Source organism: Lagenorhynchus albirostris, chromosome 9, assembly GCF_949774975.1.
Source record: "Lagenorhynchus albirostris chromosome 9, mLagAlb1.1, whole genome shotgun sequence".
Lineage (NCBI taxonomy): Eukaryota > Metazoa > Chordata > Mammalia > Artiodactyla > Delphinidae > Lagenorhynchus > Lagenorhynchus albirostris.
In genome coordinates, this window is record NC_083103.1 from 74325692 (window position 1) to 74348257 (window position 22566).

A 22566-nucleotide genomic window follows, 5' to 3' on the forward strand; every position below is an offset into this window, starting at 1 on the left:
AAGCCATTAAGTAAGGCTGAGGAGATGCACATTCAATTTTATTTTATTCCTTAATTCAAAGGAGGCTGCAGGCTTCCAGCAGCTGCTGCATTAGCATTTTGCAGGCACATGTATAAGCTTGAACCTCTTAAAATCCTGTTTTCTTAGTGCTAAATAGTCAGCAATCATGAAATCATGGTGTTACCACCAGCAAAAGAAAAAGTGTCTTGTCAATTTACAACCTTTAGAAACGCATTTCTAAATTAAATGGAAAAAATATGCTAATGCAATATTAAGGCTGCAACTTTAAAAATAGAAAAGTCAAGACCTACAGAAGTTATGGTTTTTATTATCATCATTAACATGACTGCATCACATACATGGTATATATTAGTTTTTTTCCATGTAACTTGGAATCCAATGTATTGCATGTATCCAACTTAATTTAGCTTCATTAGAGGAATTTTAGCTTGCATTTCATGAATTTTGCACTTCATATTTGCATCCTTAACTTTATTTAAAAACTTATTTTATAGATACAATACACCACCAATGGTTAATATAATACTAATAAATAAGCAACATAATATACTAGATCATATGTAACATTTACATAGAGAGTGGTGTCAAAATTTGTATGTGCACAAAGCTAAGTTTTTCTCTACTAAAAATATTTTAGTTATCTAATTTAGCTTTGGAGTTTGCCTATATTCCTTTCTTAAATCCTTTCAGTTTTTAGCAGTCTCTCTTCTGATAAGTTAGCTCCTCCTCCTTCACTGGTTAGTCAGCCAATTACCCATTGTCATGTGGCCCATATTGCAGTTTTGTCTTAACCACCTTTCCCCATCAAAACTAACCTGCTCTGTGTCCCTATTCCTTTTGATTTATTAGGGAATGAATTCTCATTCTATTGGACTAGAAATAGGACGTACAAGTCACCTGAGATGCTTAACAAGAAGTTATCCAGACTCTACTCAAACCTATTAAAAATCAGGACCTTTGGAGATGGTTTCCAGGAACACACTTTTTTAAAAAAAAAGCTATTCATGTGGTTACAAGGGATTTCTTTTTGCCTGCTGTTTACAAGTTAGTTTTTTTGTTTTGTTTTGTTTTGTTTTTTTAAAGAATATGTTGGGGTAGGAGTTTATTAATTAATTTATTTGCTTTTGCTGTGCTGCGTCTTCGTTTCTGTGCGAGGGTTTTCTCTAGTTGTGGCGAGCGGGGGCCACTTTTCATCGCAGTGCACGGGCCTCTCACTATGGCAACCTCTCTTGTTGCGGAGCACAGGCTCCAGACACACAGGCTCAGTAGTTGTGGCTCACGGGCCTAGTTGCTCCGCGGCACGCGGGATCCTCCCAGACCAGGGCTCGAACCGTGTCCCCTGCATTAGCAGGCAGACTCTCAACCACTGCGCCACCAGGGAAGCCCTCCAAGTTAGTTTTATCATTATTATTATTGTCATTACCATTATAGTATTAATGATAGATAATGAAGATATATTGCCTGTTTCCAATTACATTAGCATTTCTAGAATACTTTCAGGATTTTAATCCCAGAGAAGGAATAGTATGAGAATTTCATGAAGAATCAATGGAAATTTACTCCACAGTTACTTCAGAGACTAGGTTAGTGTTCCTGTGGCCGACTCCTAATGAAATTCGTCAAATCGAGCAAATTCATTTTAAAGCCAGAACCATATCCATTATATAAGTTCATGGCAGCAAATACAAAAAGGTGTTTTGATGCAGATCTGTGCATCCTTCATATTCAGGAGGCAGGTATGGTGGGAAGCAGCATGTCTGAAACTTGGGAGAAAATTTCCAGTTCTGCTACGGTGGCTAAGTAATCATTGAAAATCACTAAGATTCAGTTTTCTTATGTACAAGAATAGGATAATTATACTAATATCTGAGTAAGTGCTAGGAAGACTGAAGGAGGGTGCATGAAAATGTTTGATAAATCTAATGCAAGTTACAGTTGACTTTTGAGCAAGGCGGGTTTGAACTGTGCAGGTCCACTTATATGCAGATTTTTTTCAATAGTAAATACTATAGTCCTACATTATCTGAGGTTGAACCTGTGGATGCAGAACTGCAGATAGGGAGAAGCCACATATATGGAGGGCAGACTGTAAGTCATATGCAAATTTTCCACTGCACGTTGTTCAAGGGCCATCTGCATTTATAAAAATACCATTGTGGGTAGGGATACATTTAAACGTAAAGAGTTGTAAATATAAGATTTCCGTTTTTGTTCAATGTTTGTTTAACTGAATGAGTCTTTCCCTCATCATCCAGAAATATTCATTTCACCTTCTGATAAAAAAATTGTGTTTGATATTTTGTGTTCAGACATATGAGGGATAATGAAAAAAGCACTGAACTTGAGTCAGAAAACCTTCATTTGAGATATTAACATCTCGGCCTCAGTTTCTGTATCTTTAAAAATTGTAATATTTTCCCAACTAACAAATTAATTGTGAGAATTAAGGTAGGTAAATTTTGTGAAGTCATCGGGTGGAGAAGGAAAATATTAATTAAATACTCACATCCTTGAATCTATAGTTACAAAAAAGTAAGAGTTCTGAAGAAAAGAAATTGACTACTAGAAATTTGGCCTAATTGGGGGATTAGGAGGTGACACTTGAGCCAAGATCTGAAAAATTGTGTATCAGTGACAATTTGTTTTAACTATGAGCAATGGAGATTCCCACAGTAATTTAAATGAGATTTCTCATGCAAATAAAATAACTCAGAAAGTAGCTAGTCCAGGGCTCATTTGGTAGTGTTAAGATTTTCTGTGGCCTCTAATATCCTCAGGTTGAGGCTGTCATCCACATGGTCCAAAATGGTAGGTATAACCAAGCTATCACAATTACATCCAGTGAGTAATGGGAAAAAAAAAAGGAAAAGAAGACATATTCTCTTGATTTAAATAGACTTCTCTAGATGTTCCACAATATTTTATATCAGATTTCATTGGTCATATTTTATTGCCACAAGAAAGGCTGGTAAATATAAAATTCATGGCTGAGAAATGTGACAGGGTAGGGTTACAAAGTAGAGTTCTGTTCTTTGGGGGAAGTGGAAACTAATACATAGTAGTCACCAGCATTCTCTGCCATCCTTGTCAGAAAATGACAGGTTTGTTTCCTGAACAAATGGTGAAAAGTGAGATTGAGATCAAGCTCATAAGAACATATTGTGAAGGATATTTTTGGACCGTATTAAGAAAACAATGGAAATCAGAGAAAGAAAATAGTCAGATTCCTCAATGGTTGCTATTTGGAGAAAATATCTATGCATCTATTAGCATATGAATGTTATTAGGCTATGATGGCAGTCCAGGCAAGAGATGCTGTTAGCTCAAAGGAAGATGGTAGCAATAGATTTTTTTAAAGGATGAATTAAGGGCTATTTACGAGGTTATATCTATAGGACTTACTATATTGAGCATAAGGAAATAGGAAGTGCCAAGGATGGCTCCTAAAACACTCTATCTCTCTTTAATTCTTTTAAATAATATGTTGGTTATGTCACTCCTGAGATAGAGAATGTCATACAGTCGTGTGTTTTTGAACTTAGACTCTGTGTAATATTCTTGATTTCAAAATTTGGGGTATTTCATCTCTTCCTAACCCTTTAGATTAATTTGTTAGCTGGTCAGATTGCCTGGATTACAGATACTCTTTACATTCTGAACATTCTTCATCAAATCACCTTGACAACACACAGAACAACCTAAAGTCCAACTTTCCTCATATTAACACCAATTCAGAAGTCTAGAACCAAGCTCTACTAATTAAAAAATAAACAGTTTGTATTTAAAGTACTGAATAATAGCTAAGTCAATACAGAAATGTAAAAATAGTTTGTTATTCAAAGATTTTCCATTTTGGTTATTAAATTATCAATTTATGCAATATATAGTAAAATGTATACTCAATTTATTATTAATCCAGGCATTACAGCATTTTCTCCCTGCTCTATTACTTGTTTGTATACCATTATTTTATGTCTGGAGCTTGTTTGAAAAATAATATTTCTATCCCTAAATGTGTATATAAGTGTTACATCTAATGTATTTAAAATCTTAGGGCTTAAGATTGATTGAATATTCATGGTCTTGCAGCACACTTCCCTTAAAGGGCACCCAATATATGTATAATGTGTACACTTTAGTGGGAAGATGGAAAGTAGAGCTCTGTGAAGAAAACAGTAGAGGCACGCAAAAGGAGAGATCAGATGTTCGTGATTCAAACCACAATAGCAAAAACTGGGGCCAGTCCTAGCCAGCTTTAGAATTCACTGGAGGGAAAGGGGCAGGAGTTAGTTCTGGAAGTGCTAAAGAATAGAGTGATTAAGAACAGAGTCCTATTTAGGGAAATTCACTGCAGAAGAGGCAGGAAACTGTGTGGGACCAAACCCTGGGTAAAGGGTCTGGATAATGCAGCAGGAGTTCAGGCCACAAGTCACGAGTAAGATTGAATAAAAATTGTCTTTCTCCTTTCTGCTAGAGAACTTGGCAACCCAAAAGATTTCTCCACATAGGTGGACTTGGCAATCTACTTTCGGATAAAATATAGAATTTCCAGAGGGGTGAGATGTAGTTTTGGCATAGATTATTTAAGGACTCTTTCTCAGCAGTACTAAATTTGTCAGTGCAAGTAAGTGGAACCTAGCAGAACTGGAGCTACTAGATGGTTCCAGAATCATAAACTTGGGATGGGAATGAACATGACAACTATATCACATACACTATTAGTAGAAATTATTTCAAGCCTTAACATTTGAGTTTGTTTTGGGAGAAAATATTTGCAAATGAAGCAACTGACAAAGGATTAATCTCCAAAGTTTGTAAGCAGCTCATGCAGCTCAATAACAAAAAAACAAACAATCCAAAAATGGACAGAAGACCTAAGTAGACATTTCTCCAAAGAAGATATACAGACTGCCAACAAACACATGAAAGAATGTTCAACATCACTAATCATTAGAGAAATGCAAATCAAAACTACAATGAGATATCATCTCACACCAGTCAGAATGGCCATCATCAAAAAATCTGGAAACAATCAATGCTGGAGAGGGTGTGGAGAAAAGGGAACCCTCTTGCACTGCTGGTGGGAATGTAAATTGATACAGCCACTGTGGAGAACAGTATGGAGGTTCCTTAAAAAACTACAAATAGAACTACCATATGACCCAGCAATCCCACTACTGGGCATATACCCTGAGAAAACCATAATTCAAAAAGAGTCATGTACCCAAATGTTCATTGCAGCTCTATTTACAATAGCCCGGAGATGGAAACAACCTAAGTGTCCATCATCGGATGAATGGATAAAGAAGATGTGGCACATATATACAATGGAATATTACTCAGCCATAAAAAGAAATGAAATTGAGCTATTTGTAATGAGGTGGATAGACCTAGAGTCTGTCATACAGAGTGAAGTAAGTCAGAAAGAGAGAGACAAATACCGTATGCTAACACATATGTATGGAATTTAAAAAAAAAAAAATTACATGAGAAACCTAGGGGTGAAACAGTAATAAAGACACAGACCTATTACAGAATGGACTTGAGGATATGGGGAGGGGGAAGGGTAAACTGAGACAAAGCGAGAGAGAGGCATGGACATATATACACTACCAAATGTAAGGTAGATAGCTAGTGGGAAGCAGCCGCATAGCACAGGGAGATCAGCTCGGTGCTTTGTGACCGCCAGGAGGGGTGGGATAGGGAGGGTGGGAGGGAGGGAGACGCAAGCGGGAAGAGATATGGGAACATATGTATATGTGTAACTGATTTTGTTGTGAAGCAGAAACTAACACACCATTGTAAAGCAATTATACTCCAGTAAAGATGTTAAAAAAAAAAACATTTGAGTTTGTTTGATTTCAGTGTAGTTTACCACTACTCCATACACTATTATTTCAAGTCCATCACTCTAGCAATTAGTTCTTCTTTTCTCTGAAGAACAATGTTTGCCTCACTACCAGATGGTTTCCATGATCTTGTGAGGTTCCCAGTGATTTTTATTTCCTAAACCCAATTGTCAGTTCTAGTCCTTACGTTTTTCATCTAAGAGCAGCTTTGATACAATGTCTCACTCTCTTATTTTTTCAGTTCTTTCCAGGAAATCACCTTGTCCTGCTTGTTCTATCCAACACTAGTCATTTTTTTTTAACATCTTTATTGGAGTATAATTGCTTTACAATGGTGTGTTAGTTTCTGCTTTATAACAAAGTGAATCAGCTATACATATACATATATCCCCGTATCTCTTCCCTCTTGCATCTCCCTCCCACCCTCCCTATCCCACTCCTCTAGGTGGTCACAAAGCACCAAGCTGATCTCCCTGTGCTATGCAGATGCTTCCCACTAGCTATCTATTTTACGTTGGGTAGTGTATATATGTCCATGCCACTCTCTCACTTCGTCCCAGCTTACCCTTCCCCCTCCCCTTGTCCTCAAGTCCATTCTCTACATCTGCGTCTTTATTCCTGTCCTGCCCTAGGTTTCTCACAACCTTTTTTTTTTTTTTTTAGATTCCATATATATGTGTTAGCAAACAGTATTTGTTTTTCTCTTTCTGACTTACTCACTCGGTATGACAGACTCTAGGTCCCTCCACCTCACTACAAATAACTCAATTTTGTTTCTTTTTATGGCTGAGTGATATTTCATTGTATATATGTGCCACATCATCTTTATCCATTCATTTGTCGATGGACACTTAGATTGCTTCCATGTCCTGGCTATTGTAAATAGAGCTGCAATGAACATTATGGTACATAACTCTTTTTGAATTATGGTTTTCTCAGGATATATGCCCAGTAGTGGGATTGCTGGGTAATATGGTTATGTAAATTTGTATATTCAGTTTGCCTCACTGCTTGGATGTTTAATAGGCATCTCAACATTAACATGTCCAAAATCAAAATTATGGTTTTTCTGTGAGGTTTGCGTGTCCTACTGGCTTGCCCATCTCTGTAACACCACTTCCACATTTCCTGTTGTGAGTCCTGCAGGCCAAAATCTTTGGAGTCATTATTGACTTCTCTTTTTCTTATACCCCATTTTCAATATGTCAGCAAAGAGTTATGGCAGTATACTGAAAAGTGTTATAATCTAATCATTTCCCACTACCTTCACTACTAAAACTTTTGACTAGGTGCCTTTATTTCTCAGCTTTTTTGCAATAAAATTCTAGTTTGTCCTGAGCTTCATTGGCATACCTGATACTACTTAAGAATTTTCATCACAGTAATCCCAAACCAGATTCCATCATTCCTCTGCTTAAACTCGTCAGTAGTTTCCTACCTTTCTCAGAATACAATCTCTCATAATAGTTTACAGAGCTTGATGTGATCTTGGTTATGTGTCCACTGTGACCGACCACATCTTTTACTTCTCTTCTTCTATCTAGCATTTTTTTTTTTTTTTACTAATAATGATCTTCCTGCTGTAAATCAATCCAGGGACAGGCCAAGGATCGAGCCCAGTTCCAATCTTAGGGCATTTGCACCATCCAGTACTACTACCTGGAACATCATACATGAATGCTGTATGGGAGCTTACTCCTTCACCTGTTTTCAAGCTCTTTCTAGTAACACCTTATCTGTGAGAGCTGAAGACCTTATTAAAAACAATGTCTTCACATCCCTTCCCTGCTTAATTTCCCTTAGCACTTTTCACCATCTGACTCCCTAAACATGCTATTTATTTGTTTATATTCTGTCTCTACCCACTACTCCACTATATAAGGGTAATATAGTGTCAGCAGATAGAATAGTGCCTGGCACGTGGTAGACACCCAATAAATACTTGTTGAATGAATGAATCAAATAATTAATTAAAATATAGTAGTATTTTACCACATCACCTTTACATGCTTCTCTTCAAGTAAAGTCATTTTTCTCACACAAAAGCTTAACATTAAGCATGTATGTAAGTCTGTCAGAGAATTTGGAAGAGAGTGTGTGGTATCTATCAGTCCAGTGGATCAGACTGAAGAGGTGGGCTGGTAAGTGAGTGGTTACATGTACAGGGCATGCAGCCTAACCAGAGAGAAGGGGGAAAATATATGTATGAGTAGTGAAGAAACTGTCCTCAGTGACTAGGTCGTTAATGTAGATAGAGCCAGGAGGCTTAAGACCTATTCCTCATGAAAACACCCCCAAAAAGTACAGAACGCTACACGAGTAAAGAAACTGAATTCAGAAAAGTGATGCAATAGGTGTAATGTACTTAGAACAAAAAGATAAAGATATTAAAATATTAAAATTCTATGAATTGTTCAGGAACTTATATCAACATTAAAAGCAGTATTAATAGGTAATGTCAACCATTTAGAGAACATGATGAAAACAGACCAAGCTCTTAAATTGGAATGACTGATCAGGGGCAAAAATCAGAGAGAATTTTTAAGCCTCAGTGATGTTGTGATGTATTAAATGCTGTTTATCATGTAACTGTATATGAAGTGAGCAGGAGAGAAAGTAGCTGATAACAGAGACAAACTCGGCAACTAAGATGTTGAATAGACTCAGCCAGCAACTTAAAAAACCTAGCAAATCTAGAGACAGGAAAAGTGAGTAGCAGTAATCCAAATTGCACTTATACCTAGAAATAATTGTAATGATACATTTTCTGAAAAAAATGTATGTAGGTTAATTTTAGAGTACATTTTGGTCATTCTTAATAATGTCTTTGTTACTGTCAGATAATTTAAAATATATTAAAAATATATAGTGTGTATCATGGAGCAAATAGTATCTTCTTGTAGCTAATTTTGTTTATCTATAAAATGAATGGCCCTTAATAGTCAATCCTTTCAGTTGTAATAGTATATGATTTTTTTAATGTAGATAAAAAATCCCAGACGTCTGAAATATGTACTTTGGTGTAGGAAACATTCCATTTCACGTATATGTATTTAATGAAAAATGTACCACATATTGAAACTAAAGTTATAAAATGAAGTGATATATGGAGATATATATATATATATATATATATATAATATACAAAGATATATATATGTATTTTGTGTGTGTATATATATAAACAAAAATATACATACATTATGCATATTAAGTTATTTACCTTCTTATACATGCACATGCATGTCTACCTTCATATAACAAACATTAATTACATTAATTATACCACATAAAATCAAAATATAGCTTTACCTAATTTCTATAGATATTTCTAAAAAGTTGATGTAATTTTACAATTACATTTACACCACTCCTACAACTCAGGATCTAATATAATCCATATGCCTAAAGCTGTAATCAAAGGACAATACAAAATTTACTTTGTTATTTCTTCATTTCATTTAAAGAGTCACATCACAGTAATTCCAGTAACTCCCACATTTACCTCAGGTTGGGTGCTGCTCACACTGGGTTTTATCCTCATGTTGCCACATTCCCCTTGAGACACAAATGCAGTAGATATTTTCTACAGTAACACAGACAAATGCAATTTGGAGGTGGTGGTGGTTTGTGTGCATGTGTCCATATGTATGTGTGTCCTTCAGTGTTGAGGTGTGAAATTAGATAGCACTCATCCTTAAAAAATTAGAAAGTTGACCACTGATCTTATTCAGTTATAAACATTGTTTGTTTACTATATTCAAAAACTTATAATTTCTCTGTAATAGCTCCTTGAACTTTATCTTTCACTAAAGGTGCCCGCCCTTACCTTTAAGTAGTAATAAATGCTTTTTTTTTTAACTTCTTTATTGTAGTATAATTGCTTTACAATGGCATGTTAGTTTCTGCTTTATCACAAAGTGAATCAGCTATACAGATACATATGTCCCCATATCCCCTCCCTCTTTTTTTTTAACATCTTTATTGGAGTATAATTGCTTTACAATGGTGTGTTAGTTTCTGCTTTATAACAAATTGAATCAGTTATACATATACATATGTTCCCATATCTCTTCCCTCTTGCGTCTCCCTCCGTCCCACCCTCCCTATCCCACCCCTCTAGGTGGTCACAAAGCACCGAGCTGATCTCCCTGTGCTATGAGGCTGCTTCCCACTAGCTATCTATTTTACATTTGGTAGTGTATATATGTTTATTAGTTAACATAAAACCATTAGACATTCTCGGGCATGTTTCAGAGCTCATGAATAATAAGAATACATCCCCCACTCCTTATTAATTTTCTGCTTTTCAGTTAGCATCATCTAGGCTTTAGCAAGGGCTGCAACTTCTGGTTGCTCAAGAGGTTAGTGAGAGCTGGAGGAAGAACTTAAAACTGGCAGCTGGTGGAATAACTAAGCTCACGAAACCTTTCCTTCCCATGCATCCTTTTTGTTCATTTGGAATTTTTGTTTCAAAACAAAAGCAAACAACAAAATAAGAGGGTAGAAGGTAGTTTTTCAGGAGGGGTGGCATATAGGTGATTAGAAGCAAAAAGAAAGGAGGAGGAGATGGTGAAGGGGCAAGAAGCAGAAAAGGCTGAGAGAGAGCAGCTGGGGGCCGGGGGGCCGGGAGCCCAGGGAGGCTTGGCAAAGGGAATCACTATTTTTAAATATTCTGAGACCACTTTAAAAGTAAAAAAATAATCCCTCTTCTAAAGAAGCCCCTACCCACAGTTGTTTTCATCCTCCCCCTCTGGAAAGAGTAATGTTATCTTTAATTGTGTAGAAACATTAAAGAAAAAAAAATAGAAAGCCCCAGTAATAAACACTTTTGTTTAGTTAGGTACATATCCTTTGAAGTGTGGGTGCGCTGCTTTTATTCCACATTAATTTTTCAGTACTTTAATACTATTATTTTGAAAATGAGCATTTGATATGACAAAATATATGTAGAGTGGCAAATTCAAGTTAATGCTGCTTTCATTATTTTGTCACAAAGCTACTTGATAATGAAGTGGAATGAAGCACCATTGAATTCTGTACCTCACAGTTATGATTTACAGAAACTCTTTGTTCATTAAAATAATAATACCCAGTAAAGATTCCTTTGGGGATTCCCTGGCAAAGTGGCTTCATACACAGGCATTTTTTCAATAACAATTCACTAATAAATTATGGATAAAAAATACAGCTACTCAAACCAAGTAACATCTTATAGGAACACAGCAGTGCTGTGACAGGGTGAGTCCTGTATCAAGGCATTCTAGGTTTTTGTCTTGCATTGTGCCTTAGTCCCTTCCATGCTCTGGATGTCATCCACGAGTTTGGGGTCCTGGAACAGGGGGAATGAGAAGTCAACGGCATAGTGTTTGCCCTCTCATAGGTTTCAATATTTAAAGTAGGTAGGCTTCTTTATTTAATCATCAACTCAAGTATTTGACAATAAAGGTGCCAAAGCTTGCCTCAGTAATAGTAACCTATAACAACCAAGAGTGGTGACATGTATTCTAAAATGTAATATCTATGATTGAGTTTTACTGTGTAATTAAAAATTTACCATAGCATATGAAGTACACTATTCATACAGTCAAAAAAAGATACCTAAGATGGTAGCAGAAACTATTAACTTCAACTAACCTATAGTAGTTTACCACTAGATTTGGGATCAAGTGTTTCTTATTTATACATATATGAAATTATCTATAACAGGACCTGTCACTTAGAAGACACTCAGTGTTTTGGTGAGTTCATGACTCCTACCTAACTAGTATCCTTATGCAATTGGGGTTATTATAATATTAAGATTAGTTACTATATTCAAAACATTATAATTTCTCTATAACATCTACCTCAACCTAATCTTTCACTAAAGGTGTTCTTACATACCTAGAAGCAACATAGATTTTCCATCAACATCTCTCATCTTTCTGATTGTGTGTCAGTGGTGAAATTCCCTCTGACATTTTCTATTAAAGATAAATTTGAAAAATACTTGAAATTTAGTTCAGAAGTAGCAAGGACTCCAGATAATTCCATGAAAACTGTTTCAGAAACCAGACAGAAGTTGTTCCTCTAAGTGACATTCCACTGAAGTGCTTTGCACCAAGATTATAATAACTATCCTTGTTAATCAGCCCAATTATTTTTTAAGTCAGTATGTTACTCAAACTCCTGGTACATCCATAACCATTAGTCATCTGCTCCTGTCTCCTAAAAAAGTATCTTCTGTCTTATTTTTCATGGTATTAGTTTTCCTGGTCTTCTTCTTACATCTGAATATTTCATTCTATCTTCCTTGCTAAGACATCTTCTCTTAATTACCCTAAAGTGTTGTTCTCTGAAATTCCTTCCTCAGGTCTTTTCTTTTCCTGTGATATACCACTGACTTAGGTAATCCCATTCCTCTTTTATTTCAACTGCCACTAATATGTGGATAGCTCTGAAACTTGCTATTCCAACCCAAATACATACATTCCAAATCCATATAGTTAAATTTTTACTGGATATTTATTTTTTGGTTTTATGTGAAATCCCTTGTCTAAAATTGAACTCAAGATCTTCACCTTAAAATTTATTTATCTTTTTAAATAGCTTAACCACTCACTCTGCTGTCCAGGTCAGTCCAGAAATGCCATTCTCTTCCTTACTCACATGCTTAATAGATGAAGACTTACCAATTTTACTTAATATTCTTGAATCTGTCCACTTATCTTTATACTGATTTTCATTGCCTTCATTAAGGTCTTCATTATGACTTGCTTGGCTTAGTACAATACTCTGTTTTCCTAATATCCATTGTTTTGAACTTCTAATTTATTCTCCCTTTTAGTGTAGTGAAGTTTCTATAAGGTAAAACTATTATTTGTCACTCCTTGCCTAGAATTCAAGGTAAAATTCAAAGTATTCATTTTACATCCAGGATGTATCCTTCTCTGGTTTGCATATTTTCTTGATATCCTGTCCACATACCTTTTGTACATTACACTATGGCTATGCTTAACTACTGCAATGCTTGAATATGCATGTTTTCTTATAACTCCATGAATTCATACTTGATACTCCTTCCACTTGGAATAACTCCTGCTTCCACCATTTAATCTGGAAAACTCCTAATTCTTTTTGAAAATGAACTTCTTGAAAATGAACACCAATCCTGCTGGCCCTCTTCATCCGAGCAGCCATATCCTTCATACCCATATAGAGCCTTATCTCTCTTATTACACCACTTTATATAATAACTTTTTAAAATATATTTTTCTTCTAGCTCATTATCTGGCACTTAAAATATTCATATTTAATAATACATGTTATGAAATCTTGCTTAATAATAGTTATTTATGCTATGTAATTTCACTATTATATAGAAGTACAAAGATGATTTTTAAAACTAGTACACTGCCAAAGAGCTTGAAGTGTTGCTTTACTTGGAAACAACAACATAGGATTGTTATTGTGAGATGATAGAGAACAAGGTAGTCATTTTGAGAAAAAAAAAAATTCCAGCTCTACTAGAAGTCTAAAAGAAATATCTAAAAATAGAAGTGGCTAAAAGAAATGATGTTTAACACTCTAGATAAAAAATGATGTTTTTAGGAAACACACAGATAAAAAGACTAGTCATTGTTTTTTGAATTCTCTTGACAGTGTGTAGTGTTTACATAAACCCAAATTCAGTTTAAATAAATCAATCCCAGGTGATAAAGAAACTTTCTAAAAGTAAGTTAGGAAGAAATTAGATGTTTGAGTATGTATCTAAGGAGATACATAAGCAGAGGGAAAAAAAATGTAAACAGAGAAACCAAGTTGCTCCAATCTTGTCTTTGGGAGAACACAACAAAAAACAATTAAAAAAATAAAAATTAAGAAAGAAAATATCAATAAAACACAAAAATGAGTCTCTTTTCAGATGGTGTGATTAGCAAGACTTGCATGAATAGTCTGATTGGGTAAATTAATAACTTAAATATTCTTTGATTCATTCACTCAAATACTTTTTGAGTTCTTATCATGAAAATGGTTGATAAAAACTCCTGAAATAAAACACTGGAATGGTGAGTTTAAAAGTAATCTTGATAGGGTATATGGATGAGTGTTAAGAAAATGATCAATAAAATGTACTGATTTCTTTAAAAAATAAAATGACTTGGTCTTCTGAACTCAGAGGTAATGGACAGTTATTTCTCAGAAGATGATTGCCTGTACAATGAAATACTGAAAAAAAAATCTTTTCTTGTGACCTTAGTTAGGATCTTTGTGAAATGCACTGAATTTTTTCTCACCTTTTGTCTATTACAATACATTTGTAAAGATATAAATGCATTAAACCTGAACTTAAACATTTCAGTGACTAAACAATAAGAGCTAATGATTCAAATTTTATTCTTAAAAAGGTAAAGAAGTAGGAGAAATTTGGTGAAGAAGTAGGAGAAATTAAGTACAGAGAAATGTTATAATGATTTAAAAATAATCCCTCAAGACATAGGTTTATTAATATATCAGAAGATAGCTGTTTTTTTTTGCAAAGGCAGAACAACCTCACATACTATTTAGAAGGAGAAACAGGAAAAAATTTAGAATTTGTAAATATACAAAAATAAAATCTAATTTGCAACTTAAATCCCTACCAACATGTCCTATGAGGTAAAAATTATTGTTGATTCTCCTTTTTAAAAAATTTATTATTATTATTATTTTTTGGCTGTGTTGGATCTTTCTTGCTGTATGTGGGCTTGCTCTAGCTGTAGTGAGCAGGGGCTACTCTTTGTTGCAGGGGGCTTCTCATTGTGGTGGTTTCTTTTGTTGTGGAGCATGGGCTCTAGGCACGGGGCTTCAGTAGTTGTGGCTCATGGGCTCTTAGAGCACAGGCTCAGTAGTTGTGGCACACGGGCTCAGTTGCTCCGCGGCATGTGGAATCCTCCCAGACCAGGGCTCCAACCCATGTCCCCTTCATTGGCAGGCAGATTCTTAACCACTGTGCCACCAGGGAAGTCCCTCCTTTTTGGTTTTATTCCATCCAAACCACATAAGGAGGAAGTGTTCCATCACTCATAGTTCTTAAAAACACAATAAAGAGAAACTTTTTCTACTTTAGATTATCTTTTGCATCACATCATAGCACTCACAGCCTTACATAATTTACTGAAGTTTTAAAGTTTTTATCTCAGGAATGCTTTTATTGAGCATGAATATTTTCTTTACTGGAAATTTGTAGTTGTATTTTAAAAATACTCATTATGTTAATAACTTTCCATAGTTCCTTAATGCAAAGTTAAACTTTATTTTTTAAAAATATTTTTGGAAACCCCGGCCCAGCGGCGTGCAGGGCGTTGATGCCGGCGCTAAAACCAAACCAAGCGGGGTCTCCAGAGCGCGGCATGGAGGGGCTGGCCTAGCTGAGGCCCGTGACCCGATGTCTTCTGGCTGCGACGCCGGTCCTGCATACACTGCGGGGCCGCAGCCGCGGGGCGGTGGGCGCCCGAGGGGCCGGGAGGCGAGCCGGGGCCCCCAGGAGGGTGTGGGCATCGTGTCCTCAGCCAGCGTCCCCGAGGCTGCGCTCGGGCCATGATCATTGGGTGAAGCTGCGCCGGGACAGTGCAGCTGACTTCTCGCGCTCTGAGGACCTGTGCGCGCTGCAGGGCTCGGTGCCTCTGCCCGCCGTGCGCGCTTCCCTGCGGAAGGCCCTGCTGGAGTTAAGGCCTCCGCGGGGTAGACTGGGTGCCGCTCCTGAGCACCCGCTGCCCCTGATCTGTATCCAGAGCTTCTTCCAGCCACGGCTTGGCGAGACAGGTTGTGGCAGAAATAAAGTTTACAGAAGTTGTGTTCCTGCGATAAGAAATACAGATGTGACCTTGCAGTTGTGTAAAGCTCTTAATTGCTGTGTAAGTGCGTCGGTGCGCTAAGGAACCTGGAGCTAAATGGGCTAGTTCTGAGAGAGAGAGACTTAACTATGTTAACAAAGGTCCATCAGAATTTCCTGTGACTGTGACAGTAGAGAGTCCTTCCTCCTCAGAAAATGAAGAGGTCAATGAGTCCTCAGAAAGTGTTCAGGAAGAGCCAGAAAAAATCAGTTTGAAACAAGAAGCATTGCCGGGACAAAGTTATCACTTGAAAGCTATAGAGAAGATTATTTTTCAAACGGAAGCCTGATTGCAATACGGCAAAGCTTGTGCTTGGGCAGCTGGCCACAATGGCTGGTATAGATCAGTCAGATTTTCATTTACTAGGTCATCCCCAGATGAATTCTACTGTTAGTAGTCCACGTAAAGAAGAAAAGAAGGCACTTGAAGAAGAAAAATCAGAATCAAAACAGGGTGCCCCAGGACAAATGCAAAACATCCAATTTCAGAAAATTACAGGTGATGCTAGGATTCCTTTGCCACTTGACTCGTTCCGTGTCCCAGTGTCTACTCAGGAGGCCTTAGAAACTTCCAAAGACAACCTGGGGGTCCCAGTCACAGAGCAGCGGCAGGAGTCTTTGAAGATTTCATTGTTAGAACATGTTCTCCTTCAGCAGACGTCATTTCTGGAACTGGAAGTCAAAGAAAAGAAGAGGAATTATCTAGAAATAGCAGGTCTTCTTCAGAGAAAATGAGCAAAGCAGGTGAAAATACCAAAAAATACTCTGCTAAGAAACAACCTGGGAAGGACCTGCATTCCTGCTCTGACTCACCTGTAAAGCAGATAAGCAAAGGAATTGGGCAAAATAATTCTTTGGTTAATAAACCAATTAAAAGTGAGTCTTCGAAAAAACACATTTCTGTTAAGAAAGAGAGTAGAATAGTGACTGTTTTATCAAAGACAACTAAAAGTAAACTCAATCTACTAGAACATTCTGAAAGTGATACTCTTGGATCTGATTGTGTATTTCAAGAAAGCATCCATGCTCTATCATGCCTAACATAGGTCTAAATCTTTTAAAATTATGTTTTTGCCTTCAAGTTTTAATAAATTACTTATGTTTTTATTATAGCAAAAAAAAAAATATTTTTGCCTGGCAACCAGTTGTCTCAAATGATGCTTTTTATTCAAACTTAGTATGTACCATCCTCATAGTCATTGTAAGAAGATGTTGAGTGTAACTTTTTTTTTCCTATCCTGGAATGGTCTTCATGAACCCAGAATTTAAGACAAAGTGTTTTTCAGTGCCCACATTCTCTAAAGAGATACATCATCAAGGTGGACAGATACTTTCTTCAAAAAATAACCACGTTTTCATTGTATAAATAAGACCAGAGAGAAGAGCAAAGGATCAAGCAACAGGGGTACCCAAGAGAATCACTTGTAAAAATGGAGGGTGGCTGAAAGAAGAGAAGCCTGGAGTCTTAATCTCTGCTGGGGTATCTGATTGCCAGTGTACTTGTTGATCTTCCTTGAGCCTGAGGATGGAAAAAGAGAAAAAGAGAGATGGTGCCACACCTTAGAGAGAAGTGAGGGTTGAGCAGCCAGTTCTCAAGGATCTCCTGTGGATCAAATGACAATGAAAAGTTATCTTACTGGTCCCTGACCTAACAAAAGTGAGTGATAATAGAATTCTCAGAAGAAGATGCAGGGGAGTATACCTGGAGCTGCTGGAGATGAGAGGGGTTGAAGAGCACCTCACCCAGGCTTTTACCCCTAAATGGTATTTGTATCCCATGAGAAATCCAGCATTTTGGTGCCTCCACACAGAGGCACTGGCAGTCAGTATGAAGTGAAGATGTGGCAGGCCACCTGAAGAAAAGATTACAATCAAAGAGAGTAAAGTGAAGAAAAATGTGTCTTCCTCCCTTTTAGCCTCAACCAGCACCAGACGAGTCTACCACATAAGGGAGGGTGGCCATATCCTACATGCCACAACACTGCCCATCTACTTCAGTCACTGGAGTGGGAGAAGCAATCACAGAGCTGATCCTGTCCCCCAATTCTTTCAAATCCCTGGAATACCAAGCTTAATTGGCAGCGTTGGTGAATGAGTGGGGAAGGGGAGGTAAAGTTCTGAGTCAGATGTGAGATGTGAATTTAAACTAGTCAACGATGGAATTTAGTCACTCAAAGTGGGCCAAAAGCTATGGGAATATACACATTTGTAAGATTTTATGTTATTTCCAATACAAATTCAAAATCACAGAGTTTTTGACAAACTTCTTCAATTCTATATATTCTTATGCTGGATATCTTAAGTTTTGCTTATTTATTTCCTTGATTTTATATTCTACTGATAATAACCTCAAAAGAATAGTAGCAATATTACTACAAACACTAAATCTACCAAGGGCCTGTTAAATTTTCTTTGCAATTCTCTTCATTATTAAATTTCTGTGTTTTAAAGTCACTTAAGGCAATTCATTTTTGTGTGTGATAGTTTTGTCACTATACTAATAACTAAATTATTGATTTGTTTACAGTTTTATTTTTTCTTTTTAACTTAGTTTTATTTCTAATTCTGTAAAACACTATTGAATGTAAACCATATGTGTCAGAAACCATACAGTGATGTACATTTGAGGAAGATCCTTGAACCCTTCTACTCCTATAGACAATCATTTGTGTTGTTTTTTGATTATCCTTTCCAGTGTTTAGTATTGCACATATAAGCAAATATGAATGAATGTACATAGGTATTTTGCAAAATTGAGCATATATAAACATCATTCTGTGATATATATATATCATATATATATGTATATACTGGAGTTGATTTTATTTCAGTAGAGAGATATTTTTTTCTCATTCCTTTTACAAGTGAGTAATACTTTCTTGTACAGCTATAGCACACTTTTTGTAACCAGTCCTGTGATGATGAACAGTGAATAGTTGGGTTGATTTCATTCTTGTTATTGTAAATAATGCTGGAATCATGTACATATATCATTTCATATTTTGGCAATGTAACTTTCACATGGATCCCTAGGTATTAGATTGTTGATTCAAAGGTGACTTCACATATAACTTTGTTAGCTATGGTCAAGTTCCCTCCATTTTTCAATCTCATCGTCTGTTTGAGAGTGCCTCTTTCTTCACATTCTTGCCAACAGAATATGTTGTCAGGCCTTTTATGTTTTATCATTATGATAGGTGAGGAATGGTATCTCAACATATGTAAACAGAGAATTTCTCTGTTAGGTTAAGCAACTTTTATGTTACGGATACACTTTACAATTATTTGAAACATGATTTTTCATGCTTACCTTACACCTTATTATAAGAAAGTGCCAAAATTTATTTAATATTTAGTTTGTTTAACTATAAGGTAAATGACCAAATATTTAAGCCATTTTTGCTTTAAAATATTTTTATTTTCTTGAGGTTTTAATTCAAGTTAAGGGAAAAGTCAATTACAAAATTAGAAAAATAATATATAAATAAGATAGCTAGATACACTAGCATACTTAATTGTATAATAAAATATACTTATATGGCATTAGATATTAGAGTTATAAGTTGTAATTATTTTGTAAAAGTTTATAAAAATTACCAAAAAATGAAATATCTGTCATTCATATTTATAATATTGGTATATACATTATGAATTTTTATATCACATAGCTATAAATAAAACCAGTTTTATGAAGCTTAGCTAAAACATGCTTACCTAAATCTACCATATGGAAATATTATATTTAAAAGAACATTCCCTAGTTGATATAAATACTGAAGACAAAATGACAGCCTTTTACTTACTATTATATTTGTTTTCTGGGGACTTTAGTTAAAAGTAATATTAAATTGCACCTGCTATAAACAGATGCACATATAGCAGTACCAAAGTGCTAACTCTAACATAAATGACCATCTCTATATGTTCCTGGAATTTATTTTTTTTGGCACTTGTATATTGCACATAATTATAAACTGTGTGTAATACTTTAGAAAAACAAATTATCTGGTCACGAAGACTGAAAACCTGTTCAATTCTAATTCAAACTTTTTGTTATTTTTTTAATGTATCTTGTCAATATATAAGTGTAAACATAGTTGTATTATGAAATGATTATTGTACAAAATATTTGCTATAGGTTTCCTGTAGGTAGAGATGTTCTATCAGATTTTTCATCAGTATGATAGGGGCTAATATACAAGGTCTTATCCCTCTATAAACATGAAAATTGGAATAAAATATGATTTTTAATACAGAGAAAAGTTGAAAAATAAGAAAGAAAATGCCCAAGGAACCAAAAGAAAAAAGTGAACACAGTGTAAGTACAGACAGCAGAAGTTGAAACTGAATGGTTTAGATAAGCATAGGAATTGTGCATTACATGTGCTGTAGGACTCAGGATCTAACACTGTGTGGGGAAGGTAATCAAGGATACCAGCCTTGTGTGCACAAGGGAGCAATAACTGGTCTCCTTGATAAATCAAAGAATTGGGAAAATGTCTAAATATAGGACCCATCTCTCAATACAGGATTACAAAAATTCTGCCTTAGTAGCTTGAGAATGAAGCATACAACATAGTCTTTACTTGACCTGTAAATGACAAAACAGCCATAAACAGCTTATATTCTGCACATGTACTGGAACTTTTCACACTGCCCTCATGGTGCTGAAATTCTGACATAGAAAAAAAATGACGTACGATATGATGCTGATATGGCACAGCCCATGGGCCCATACACAGGCAATTGCAAGTGAAAACTGAAATGCAAAGAAAGCTATTTCAGGGGAATTACATTAGAATCCATAGCATCAAACTATTGAAAACAATTTCTGCAGAGGATGATTTCACAGTTAAAATGTTACATCCTTGAGAGGCAAAATAGACCAGTCTGGAAAAAGAAACAAACAAACAAACAAGAATTTACAATGAATACGTTTTAAAACTAATAGAGAAAATGGCTGGGATAGAATCAAAGTAAGGACAAGACATAGTTTATTCAGAGCTGAAGAGAAAATTCATAAATTGAAAATAGATTTGAGGAAATCACCTAAAGCATAGATAACATTTTCAAGAATATATGATTAAAGTTAAGAAACAAAGACAATAAAATGAAGATCTCCAAGTAGTGTTTAATAGGAGTTCTAGTAGAGATGAATTCAACAAGATAATGGTAAATACATTTTAGGAACACAGTGAGACATTAAACTGCAAAGATGATATAAAAAAAAGCTTTAAAACTATGAGAAAAAAAATGCAGATTATCTGCAAAGGCACACATAGCAATCATTTTGCAATAACAATAGAAACCAGAAAACAATGCAATGATATTCTCAAAGAGCTAAATTTCATACCTGGAATTTTTTTCTTAATTAAATATGGTTCAAAATTGTGAAATAAATACAAAGTCAACATGGCGGAAATATTGAATTTACTAAAGGATACAATTTTCTAAGAAAGAAACAAAACCTTAAAAAGAATTAGATTAAGGGCTTCCCTGGTGGTGCAGTGGTTGAGAGTCCGCCTGCCGATGCAGGGGACACAGGTTTGCGCCCCAGTCCGGGAGGATCCCGCATGCCGCAGAGCGGCTGGGCCCGTGAGCCATGGCCGCTGAGCCTGCGCGTCCAGAGCCTGTGCTCCACAATGGGAGAGGCCACAGCAGTGAGAGGCCCACGTATCGCCAAAAAAAAAAAAAAAGAATTAGATTAAAAAGTAATGGTAAATAAAGAAATTTGTAGGATATATTGCAATATATGTAAAAACTAAAAAATAAAAACTAATCTCAGAAAAATTAAGAGTAGATGGAACTAAATTATTTTACAGCAAATTGTGGAAGATTGCAGTAAGATTATTACAAGTGATAGAGGTATTTCCTACTTTTTTCCACAATAAAAATAGAATTGTTTCTTATTTATATAATACTTTTATTGTTAACATTTAAATAACTCTATATTAAAATGAATATACTTTATATATATAATCTACATATAAAAATGAAAAATGTAAAAAATATAAATGTTAAAATGTTGCTACTCTGAGATAAATATATTGGCATTTTCTTAACCTTTTCTCATACTGCATTTTGTATATTTACACACATACTTGAATATAAAAGAATTAACGTACTTTTATACATATATAATTTTATTTTGTGCAAATTTAGTTTTGTTTACCATATATTATTTTCTGTTGGCCTTTAGTCTATCCCTTTCCCTAACCCTCTCCACAAGTTTGATGTAACTTGATGTGGGTTCTTCCTTCCAACTTGATGGCAATACTATAATTTCTTCTGGGAAAACATATTATTTCATATTTGAACAAAGTAATTGTATGTCATCCATTTATTAGCATTTTGAATATGTTAATTTATTCCTCATACAATTCCCTATAGTTTAGTAGGAATAGTATAGTTCATTTTTTCAGAATGGCTGAATAATACATTTAACCATTTCTCTATTACTAGATATTCACTTTCTTTTCCATTGGAAGTCACTACAAAATAAACAACTAACTTTGCTGTAATATTCTTATTTATATATGCTTTATTTTTATAGGATATAGTCCCAGAACTGTGATTTCTGGGTGAAAGGCTATGCATAGTTTTAATTAGAAGATATGTTGTCATGTTTATTCTTTAAAAAATTTTAATATTCACAGTTCTAAGCAGCAATATATAAAAGGACTCCTTTATATTAAATTTCTGACAAAAATACATTCTCTTTATTTTTAACATATTGACTTTTAGAAATTGTATTTTATTATTAATTATATTTCTCTAATATCTAGCAAAGGTTGAAATCTTTTCTTACCTATTTGCTGCTGGAATTTCTTCTTCTCTGAA

General features: G+C 35.3%; 1 protein-coding gene and 1 long non-coding RNA gene across 2 annotated transcripts in view; both read left to right on the forward strand.

The window, feature by feature from the left end:
- LOC132525358 (uncharacterized) overlaps positions 1 to 22566 on the forward strand; it is a 341689-nt gene that overhangs the window by 103826 nt on the left and 215297 nt on the right. The window lies entirely within an intron of this gene.
- Positions 14499 to 16787, forward strand: LOC132525917 (centrosomal protein of 78 kDa-like). Its single transcript, XM_060159493.1, is given in 4 exon segments — positions 14499 to 14510; positions 15263 to 15748; positions 15988 to 16339; positions 16342 to 16787. Coding segments are annotated over 4 exon segments (1281 nt in total). The 3' UTR covers positions 16773 to 16787.